The 11,037-nt window shown below is 31.9% G+C and overlaps 2 protein-coding genes across 2 annotated transcripts; one reads left to right on the forward strand and one right to left on the reverse strand.

The window, feature by feature from the left end:
• Window positions 1-2,601: 2,601 nt before the first annotated feature.
• Window positions 2,602-8,055, forward strand: Trs31 (trafficking protein particle complex subunit 31). Its single transcript, XM_068761171.1, has 5 exons — window positions 2,602-2,833; window positions 4,079-4,205; window positions 5,046-5,129; window positions 6,174-6,272; window positions 7,914-8,055. The coding sequence occupies exons 1-5, from the start codon at window positions 2,655-2,657 to the stop codon at window positions 8,010-8,012; spliced, it is 588 nt and encodes a 195-aa protein (XP_068617272.1). The 5' UTR covers window positions 2,602-2,654; the 3' UTR covers window positions 8,013-8,055.
• Window positions 8,056-10,226: 2,171 nt separating this feature from the next.
• On the reverse strand, window positions 10,227-10,772 carry ND-B15 (NADH dehydrogenase (ubiquinone) B15 subunit). Its single transcript, XM_068761116.1, has 2 exons — window positions 10,571-10,772; window positions 10,227-10,488 (listed from the first exon to the last, which is right to left on the reverse strand). The coding sequence occupies exons 1-2, from the start codon at window positions 10,706-10,708 to the stop codon at window positions 10,276-10,278; spliced, it is 351 nt and encodes a 116-aa protein (XP_068617217.1). The 5' UTR covers window positions 10,709-10,772; the 3' UTR covers window positions 10,227-10,275.
• Window positions 10,773-11,037: the final 265 nt, after the last annotated feature.

An 11,037-nucleotide genomic window follows, 5' to 3' on the forward strand; every position in this document is an offset into this window, starting at 1 on the left:
GTAAGACTTATCGTCCTTGGTAAACCAAGGCAATGTCGTTTCACTTTTACGTTCTCATAAAAATTTATTAACAGTTCTATTTACTTACTTATTATTTATTTTTATAATAATTTGAATTTTATAGGTAAAGACTTCCTTGGTCAAGGATAAACCAAGAATTTTAGGACTTATTTGTTTGCAATGGTAATATGATTGAAATAAAATTTCATAAACTTACACATTAACGAACTTTCCTATTGTGATTATAATTATTTTCATAACAATAACTTTACGTTTAATAAAAATCAAATTGTGCCAATTGACACATGTCATGTTTTGACGTTACTGTCCTGAGATATCGAGATAACAATACTTTTAAAGTGATTGTATATCCTAACTGTAATGAAACACTGCTGTGTGAAGTAACCTCCTATTGCATATAGAATGTTTGTATTGACAAAATTAGTAAGCTATTTATACACCTATAGGAATAATATCATTATAAGTTCCCAAATTCGCGCCATGTATGAGTGACTTGCTTCGATGAGGTTTGTCAATGCATTGTCTTGTTGTATTTTAGGTGTTTTTTGAAGTATATCTTCTGTCAACAAAAAGATTATTCTTTTTTCTCTTATATTGTCTTGTTGGTGGGACTCGTGAGTTAATATTTAAGGATAAAATTTAGCTTCAATGATTTTGTTTTTTTTTTAAAGTATACATGAAAATTCGGTTTAAAACCATGTGTATTTTAAGCCTAAGGATACACGGCATGCATTACATAAAAAATAGATAGTATATGTACTATGAGATATTAAAATACAAAATTATTAAAAACAAGAATTTAAATTATCTTTTGACAGAAAACAAATTCAGAAAATAATTCTTGACAGACACTACTCCGCTACATTCACGTAAGTACCGACCGACAATATGTATCATAGGTGTGTATATTAATGGCTCTAATTCGTGTGCGCAGTGTTACAAAATAACAAAATAAAACCATCGGATTAACGGTTCCCGGGAAGCCATGTAATTATTGAGGCCACACTCAGCGACACGCGTCACAGATAACTAACGATAATTTTGATTTTATATTAGAGTGGGCTTCAATTAGCACTACAATATGTTAATACAGATTATAGCAGTCATAGATAGAACTTATTATACAAATTCAATATATCTTTATTTGAATAGGCATTTACACACACTTTTTAATCGTTATTTTATTATTATAAGTAGTGAGCTACCGCCGGCTGGGAACGCAGATCTACTAAGTAACCAACCAGAAAAACACCAGTTGCGCTTTTTAAATGAAATTTAACATTGTTCGATATATGCATTATAAAATAAACTCTGCAAATGAGTCAAACAATCAAGTTCCACATATTTTGATCAACTAAAAACTCTATAATAGTATAATAAGATTTTTTTTTAATAATATACAATTTTAAATTTACACCCAAAAAAAGAAGGTCCCAGATGTCACAGAACTTTATTACATATGCGTATACTCAGACCTATGAAGGATTTGTTAAGATTGAAAAGGTAAGACTTGGTTTTTTTTATTATATAAATAATCATCATCATCGTCTTAGACAGGAATCTCTTTATATCCAATACACTGGTCAGCAGTGGCCTATATCCAGCGCTTTCCGCCGGCCTTAACAAGGTCATCAGTAGCGTAGAAAGTTTTTTAATCTATACTCAAAACATTTGGAATCATTTGACGAATAACTTGCAAAATTAAGCTATTGTATGGCTTAATAAAAGAAAAAAATAATTTATTTTCTTTATTATTTAGGCCATATATTCCACTTTATTTATTGATTTAGAATTAAATGCATGAAATAATTTAGTGCTCGATAAATACTTACCGATGAAACTGTTGAAACATAGATAATGTAAATCTATCTGTGCGTAAATTTAAAAAAAACGCGAGAAGGTTATAGCAAACTGTCAAACGTGAAGTTTTATTTATTTCCCAAATTTGTTAATTATTCGCGTCATTTTATAACTCTTTTTTTCATAAGAAACGTCTCTTAATATTATAAAACTTATAAATTATCTTTTTAGATAAATTCGATGAAGTTAATCTCAAGTCCCGTCGTGATCCAGATAAATAGAGATTCATTTTTATATAGATAGAGAAGAGTTGAAATTACATTTGAACATAATCTAAACTTTTCTTTATTAGAAAGTACAGTGATGATGCAACAATATCTTAACTTACTAATGACTAACGAACTTAATTCGTAATTCGTATGTTATTTACATCGTTAAGAATTATTCATAACATTTGGTCGAAAAAATAGACACGATTAACTACGCGACTTTTCTGTTAGCAATATATGCTTAACATAATATATATTTTTTATCAAATACGTCAAGCATTCATTAAAAAATTATATATTAGTACATTATAAAATTATATATTAATATTTTTAACAACAAAACCTGTCGATATCGAAATGACTGTCGTTTGTTCTTGTTGCTTTTAAGATTATTGTATTTCATACAAATATAAAAAATATAAATTGTTACAAGCGTTTACAATTGACTGTCTTAAGCTTTTCCTTTTTAAAAAAAAAAACAACTATATGTCAAAAGATAACCTGTCAATAGTTAACTGTCAGTAAACAATAATTTGATAGAATGCAACTTTTAGTTTCTATTCGATGCATTTAGACTTTAAAACCAACACAATGTCGTCTAGTCGATCTAAAACTTCTATTCTAGATAAACCAATAAGTAAAGGTAAAGGAGAAGTTTCTTTAGCTCTGTATGCTCTCTTGTTTTCAGAAATAGTTCAGTACTGTCAAAACAGATCGCATTCTATTCATGAACTACAAACCAAGTAAGTTGTTAGTTAACGTATTTATTTATTAAATATGATAGTAAACAATTAATATGCTTTTAAATGTTGAGTGCATCTCTACAATTTACGTATATTTATCGTTCGTTAGGAAATATTACTAGTCGTCAGTTTACGCCCAACGCTAATTAACGAAATCATATTCAAAATACTGTTCAGGTATTTTAACACGTTTAGGACCACAAAAAAATCTGTACAGTAGAAATACGCCTGGGACCTCATGTTTAGAGACCAACTTCTGTGTTCTATAATCATAACTTTGTTCATAAGGGAGTTTTTGTGTAACACAGAAATTATACATTGAAGATGCATTCGAAGTATTAATGGAAAATATATGTTTTTCAATCATTTTTAATTTCAAAAATAAGATTCTGAAGAAATTTTAATATACAGAGCACTTTAATACCTAAAGTAATACATAATTTTTGGTATACAATAACAAGTAAAATAAAAAAAATATTACAGTAATTATTATAAAATTTTTAGTAAAAATAAATTACACCAATATTCATATTTGGAAGTTAATTTGAATTGTTTGTGTCCCACTAATTTAAATTACTTGTTATGGCATTTTTTAATTCAAAGAATAATACTAGTATGTTGTATGATACCTGATATATTATGATGTTATATATCAATACAGCATCTAGCTGAACTTAATGTTATGAACAATTTTATAATTGCTATGTATGTATTAAATATTAGTTTTACAATGTTCTTGAAAAATCCCGACTTTATTATCTTTAACCAGAACATTTTTTTGTATAGAATACATAGTTTCTTCAGGAATTATTAATTCCATTCCTAATGTGAAATAAACTTGATTTATAACTGGTAAATATACTCTCAAAACTTGTTTTTTTAATCATCTTTCTTGTGAGATTCAAAAACTGATCACTGACTACATTGTAACTGAAAGCTGACTGTAAATGGGTGTCTATACTGACTAATAATATCTTCTAGTGATCAAAATGGTTTTAAACCAGTTTGCCACAAGAAAATTCACATACTGTCAGTTATTTTTAGTTATTTCCTACATGAAACCTTGTTGCAGAATTTTATGCCTATATTCTATGTAAAGAAAAACTTTAATTGTATTAAATAACTTACTTTCTTGTAGCTACTTATGAAGTCTTGTAATTTTTTATGTGTCTCTTTTGTGCGGTCCTTATCCACTACACAAAGTATTTGTAAATAATTTATTTTGATAATCTCATTAACTTTTAGGTTATCAGAAATAGGACAGGATGTTGGTACACGCTTGCTAGATTTATACTTTGTGAGGGAAAGAAACAGCAAAAGGGAAATCAAGTTGTTGAACATGCTGCTCTTTGTCAAGTCTACACTGTGGAAGGTAAGCTAATGCAAAAGTTTCTTCTTATGGACACTAGATATCGCTTTAAATTTCGAGACTTGTTTTTTATTATTTAATGGAACCAGGCGTTACCTTGCGGAAGTCCATCCTAAGTAAGAAAAGGACCAATATTTAGCCACTTCTGCACATGCAGTGGTAGACGTGCAACAAAGTGCACCACCCGCTAGTCCGCTGATAAATGCGTATGCGGCAAACAATGCGAATCAGACAACCGTCACCATTTTTTATTATCATATCTGCAAATAGGCACCCACCGAAAGGCATAGGCATCTCCAAAAGATTGCTATGGTATCCAATCTTGTACTACTCGTATCAAGTGATTTTCCGCAACCTTACTCTGTCTAATACTTAAATTACTGAATGAATTAAATGTACTTGTTGTTAGTTGAGGTTTTCTATGTGGTAATAGTCAATTTTCATGCTCTTTAATTTAGATTGATCTGACTAGAGTTGATTTTGGTACTCTATATGTGAAGAAGGATTCTCCCTTATGCTAAACTTCTGGGGGGAGCAAATCGCCATGAATCTAAATTAGAACTAACTATACTCTTATCTGTTGTACCTTTAAAAATTTCTTCTTTGAAGTGACATTGGGCGGGACATATCAGTCATGCAACTGACTGTGGTAAGAGTCAAAAGGTTCTATACTAGTGGCCACAAGCTGGTAGACAAGTAGAGAAGGCTGGTAGTCCCGCCACTGGGCAGATAGTTTAGAAGACTAAACCTTGCGCTGTCCCTTCCCAGGGCTGATATGAACATTGCAGGTCAAACAGTCTTTTGTGTTTAATAATTGTATTAATGTTTCTAATACATTTTCAGGTTTTGTTCGGCAAAGAAGCGGACAAATTGGAGCATGCTAATGATGATGAAAGAACTTACTACATTATAGAGAAAGACGCTTTGGTGAGATGACATTTTTGTCATTTTTATATTCATTAATAAGTACATTCTTTATAATCCATAATTAGTATTACCACAAGAATATTTTCAATAAATATAATACAAGAGGATTATTATGAAAATAGTAAAAAGCAAATGTCATAGTCATATGCCTCAAAATAAAAAATAATAATGCATTATTCTGAAAACAGAGAAACGAGAAAGACATTTAAAGTTATTAATCAAATTGTTGATTCCTTTTAAAATTTTATACTTTCACATATTTTTCATCATTTTACAAAAAATCCACTGCTTTACCGACCGGCGACCGCAATGGACGCCATCATAACACCATTATAAAGAGCGCCATCTATGAAGTGTCATGGTTAAACAGACACTGCTTTACCGACATTAAGTAAGCGCGGCACAATACAAAATTACTAGAGAAACTAGTTTCTTTAGACATATGTAAGTAGATATCAACACTGCTAAAATACTTAACTGATATATGAACCGCTCAGAAGCCAATACGTTTAAGTCTATTTTTTGATATTTTCTGGAAATTTTGATAAAATAAATATTAATCTTCTTAGTTATTCAAGGATTTACTCGTTGCTTACTTTTTTCTAGGTTAGACAGCCCATTTTAATAGCTTCTAAATATATTGTATAATAATTTCAGAAGCCATTGTGAATAAGTCCACCTTTTATCATATATTTTTTACATAAATTTATCTTTTTCAACTGCCAAAGAATATAAGTCCTGAAGTGTTTAAGATGCTGTCGTTATTTCAATAAATATTAACGTTTTTATTTACACATCCTGTACATGTCTTGTTTTTTAAGGAGAGTTTACACTTCGAAAAAGACTATTGACTTTTCTAATTAAATTAATAAACCAAGAATTTTAAGAACTAATGTTCATTAATTTTCTAAATTTTTGTGAATTGAACTTACCGCATTGGCTTCTAAGAAGCTCATATAATACCTGAGACATTGTATTGTATAAACAAATGTTTTTGGCCTAAAATAGCATTCGAAAATTGTAAAATATTTATGGTATTTACAGGTAAACAAATTTATAAGTGTACCCAAAGACAAGGGTTCTCTCAACTGCGCCACATTCAACGCTGGCATCATAGAAGCGGTCCTTACTAAAAGTGGTTTTGTAAGTATCTTTATAAACATGTATGTTTATAAACTAATAAATAGACTTCAACTTGCACAATTAAAGTAAACACAGACATGTCATATAAAAATCTTCACATAAGTAAATGAAACTACAGCTACCGACAGTTGCGGAACATTCTAATGTCAATGACCTCTCAAGAAATATGTCCAAGCTGCCCTGAAATGGACCCAGCTACATATACACATAGCCTATATGCTGGCAGCACTACCAATTTACCACACTAATTGCAACACCTACCATTGCGGATATCGTTGGGAAAAATATTTGTCAATATAAGGAGTAATATTGTCTGCCCAAAATATACAAAAGTAGTAACCTCTACGGTAATATACTAATCCAGAGGCGTCAAACTCGCGGCCCGCGATTAAAATTTTTGCGGACCACTTAATATATCCCTTGAGTGAATTTAGAAAATAGTCTCGGCTTATAAAATATCTTTCGAGGTATATAGTCTCAGAAGAGATGGCAAAAAAAATTGTTTCTATAGACCAGGGGTGGCCAAACTCGCGAGCCACATGCGGCTCTTAGAATTTTGAATTATTTTTGGCTCCGATTGATTGTCGAATTATTTCAATATTTAAATTTAAATAACCCACGTCAGCTGCTGGGAAATTGAAACAAATTACTGGTGTGAATAATTATAATTATTATTGTGCAACTATAAAATTAGTGAAATCCAAACTATCTATCGTAATTAACTAACCGGCGTAAAGTATTATTAAGGGCGCTGTCATATACGTGTGCCATTATATCTAACTTCAGTACACATATTTTGTCATATAATTCCAATATTTAATGGAACCAGGCGTTACCTCGCGGAAGTCCATCCTAAGTAAGATAAGGACTAATATTTACATAACATGGTCAGCCATGCGGCTGATATGGCTATACGTAAGGCTCATAAGGTCTGGTTAGAGGCTGAATCTTGTCAGTGGTTTAAGATTAGAGATAATCTAAAATTACATCTGAAAGTGTTACATACAGAGTTAGTTTTCAATTTACATAATGTAGAATTTGACCTTTTAGACCAAAAGGCAAGAGATTTCGCTTCACAGGCAGCACATGATAAATATATAGTTCAATCACATAAGTTACAAAAGTAAAAAAAAAAAAAACATGTGCGGAAGTGGCTAAATATTGGTCCTTTTCTTACATATAATTCCAATAAATATCGAAAAATGGCTCACACTATTTAAAAGCTTAGCCATCATCCTGCGATAGACGATGGACTTTATTAGAAGGCTCAAGGTCACCCAGAGGGCATAGGTGTGCTCAGAGCTTCAAGATCGAATCCGATATGTCGAGATCCGCAGTAGAACCAAGGTCACCGACGTTGCTTCAATAATTACTCGTCTGACGTGGCATTGAGCTGGACATATCGCTCGTGTAATCGATGGCGTCCCACTAGGTGGTGCACCGACATAGACAAGGTCTCGTGAAGATGAAAAATGCTGAGATAAGAGAAAGAGAAAGATGCTGGATGCAACACAAGACTGGTCATCGAGGTTACCTTTGGGAGAGGTTTATGCCAGGCAACCGAGCGGCCTTTAAATCTTTTACCTGTATCAAAACTCAGATGCAATAAATTTAAACAAATATATTTTTGTTTTGTTACAGCCTGCAAAAGTCACAGCTCATTGGCACAAGGGCACCACATATATGGTCAAGTTTGATGACTCCGTAATAGCCAGGGATAAGTCTCTTGATGATCGTTAACTAAGTTAAATGTTTATATAAGTACAGCTAGTGTTATGTCTTATTTGCTAATAAATTATCTATCCCTAAGTCTTTCTTTTTTAATATTCTTCTTTTCAGTTGGTAGACTCCCCAGATACTTCAAGGCTTAAGCTTTCCCCATAGATTGCCATAATGACTGGTCTTGCTTACTACATATCAATATTTTAATATTTGTTTGGTCATTTCAGCCCTTTGAGGTCCACTGCAAAGGCATGAGCCTCTCTCAAAGAGATCTATAGAGGATATACCATAATCGCAGATATGGTGCTGCGCATCCTCTGGAAACTTATTTGTGAGCAGTAGCAATCTTATATAATTAATGCACAAAGTGTGAATTACAGGATTGAGTTTGCTGGGGGTTATCACTCTACCACTAGGCTACCACAGCTCCAAGCTCTTTCTCTGGGCAACAGAGTCTTGAGTTGCAATACACAATAAATATGACATTAAAACAAAAATTGTTATATTCGTGTTCATTCTACATTGTAATAATTGGATTCAAATGTCCCTTTTTAAACGTGATAAATTATTAAAACATTACAATGGCAATGGTTAGTGGAATTTGAACATCCTGTCCCGTGGTCTTAGCTTTCCACAGCGAATGTCTTGCTCAATTTGACTACGATGTCTGTGTATAAAGTAACCATACACAACCATCGACCCGACAGCTCCTAACGCCATTCCTATTGTCCTTTGATTTGCATGAAAATGTTCCACTTGACACGCCTTCATCGAAAGCCAGCGCTGAAGGGATTCATCAAACTGTAATAAAAACCATAACTGTACATGAATTTTAATACAATTACATGATGTTTCGTCAAGGAGCATATTGACATATTCTGGGCTCTAACATAAGATCTAAGATCTTGCCAGCTTTCTAGTCCAGTGCAGGGCTCCTCGGGGAAACATCAACCTCTGCTGCCATAGAGGTCTTAGGGTAGGCACCCTCTGCAAATTTCTTCAAAACCTGCACATTCTATAAATGCCACTTGGACAGTGAAAAATCATACAAGAATGACATCGCTTTAGTATTTTTTTTTACAAATAGATCATTCATCATAGTTTCAGCACTAGGACTTTTGCTGCTGTTCTCAACCCCATCCCCCACTCCCCTATATACTGCCAACAGGAACGCTTGGAAGCCTACTTCCTGCTGAGTACAATTGTACATACTTATTAAGACAATTACATTATTTATCATAGTCAAGCAAGATTCAGAGATAGATGTGTATGTAAATCCCATGAAGCTTTATTATAACCACATTTTTACCGCTTGGAAAAGTTTACAAAATCCATTGTATTAGGGGGACCAGAAAGTAATGTCATTTCTGTCAACATATTTTACAAGAAACAATTGAATTTTACTGCTCCAGCATTGACAATTTGTGTACTAAATGGCAAAAAGTTGTTGATAATGAAGGTGAATATGCTGTAGATTAGTAATAAAAACTTGTTAAAAATGTTGTCATGTGAATTTAATTTAAGAATGCAACATTACTTTCCAGTCCCCCTAATATATATCCAGTAAATGTTCAAAAAAATACTCAAAGTAATTTTGTATCCATATCACACATTTACTATCTATCTGCTAGTGTGGTTACCAAATAATTAACATTTATGTCAATAATTTTGGTATTTTGTAACTTTTATGCTTATTTTTCAATTTGATAGCCATTCTTCTGATAACTCTGTAATAATTATCAATCCCATTGGGGTATCTATATCACTTGTAGAAAAATGGTAATTGTTTTCTATTATTTTAAATATGGAATTTTTAATACACAAAAATGAAATGTGTTCATTGATATTCCATCTCACTTCCTCCAAAAAGTTTTTTAATAATTTTTACAGGTGGTGTTACCTATCCTCTGCATGAAAAGATTTGAGAGTATAGAATAATTTTTTTGAATTATTTTTTATATACTTACAACAACACCAGACTCCATGCTATGTTTGCAAGGATCAGTCCTTTTCTTCAAAAATTCCTTCCTGTACCTTGCTCTTCTCTCCACTTGAGCTTGTATAATTTTACATTCCGTTTCAGATAATACCTTGTCACTCATTTTATTAAATGTCCCTTGCAGTAAAATCAACAGTCACAAATTAACAATGACAACTTTATTTTTTATTATCTCATAACAGAAAATCACAAAGTGGCCAGCATTATTAGGAAAAAAAAGAAAGAAAAATATATACAGTTAAACACTATATATTACTAGTAACAAGCCAGTGGTTTGACATTTTAAACAAATTTGAACATCCTGTCTCTGTAGCGGAGCTCTCCACTCCTGATCTTCTGTTCTCTGTCGTTGCGATCGTTCCAGATGAAATATCCATACACAAACATTGGGATGACTACAGCACACAGTCCAAACATACTGGTACTCCTGTTCGGCTTAAAATTGTCGAACTGGGTGACTTTCATTGACATAAACTTTTGTAGGGCTGGATCGAACTGAAAATATAACGATGGTTAGCATTTATTTATTATTGTATTTTTAAATTACAAAAAATTACGTAATTGTTTATGTACTCACGACATATCCAGCTTCGGCAGCATTTTTCCAAGGGTTAGTTCTCTGTTTTAGGAACTCCCGTCTCAGTTCAGCTCTCCTATTTGCTTGCTGTTGTATAATTTTGAACTCTTGTTCAGATATACCATATTTCTCTGCCATTTTCACCCAGAATCAAAGTTTTGTTATTGACGTTTGAGGCACAGTGCGAGCAGGCTGTGCGAGAGGTGTTAAATGTCATTTAATTTTGATTTTTCAATATGCACTGTTAAAAATTATCGTACGCAAATATAAATTATATTGAATATAATTCTTATTTATGGATTTAAGCAACACAAATCTTGAATACAGTTAATTCTCTAAAAACGCTTTTTATAGTTGAATATTTTTATTAGTTTAAATTACTTTTATTAGTTTAAGATTTAAGGACATTTTAAACCATGTTATATATAAAATAAATAAAAATGTATTTTAAAAGTTTATTATTTACA

Source organism: Battus philenor, unplaced genomic scaffold, assembly GCF_028537555.1.
Source record: "Battus philenor isolate CCGP_79_NKW_IND1 unplaced genomic scaffold, ilBatPhil1.0.hap1 SCAF_14, whole genome shotgun sequence".
In the NCBI taxonomy this organism is placed as follows: domain Eukaryota; kingdom Metazoa; phylum Arthropoda; class Insecta; order Lepidoptera; family Papilionidae; genus Battus; species Battus philenor.

Bases quoted from the DNA above. Each gene is read 5' to 3' on its own strand.
- Trs31 (XM_068761171.1), top strand. From the start codon at position 2,655: ATGCATTTAGACTTTAAAACCAACACAATGTCGTCTAGTCGATCTAAA. The intron at 2,834-4,078 runs GTAAGTTGTTAG...ATTAACTTTTAG, and splicing joins ATTCATGAACTACAAACCAA to GTTATCAGAAATAGGACAGG. The intron at 5,130-6,173 runs GTGAGATGACAT...TGGTATTTACAG, and splicing joins TTATAGAGAAAGACGCTTTG to GTAAACAAATTTATAAGTGT.
- ND-B15 (XM_068761116.1), bottom strand. From the start codon at position 10,708: ATGGCAGAGAAATATGGTATATCTGAACAAGAGTTCAAAATTATACAA. The intron at 10,489-10,570 runs GTGAGTACATAA...TTATATTTTCAG, and splicing joins CTGCCGAAGCTGGATATGTC to TTCGATCCAGCCCTACAAAA.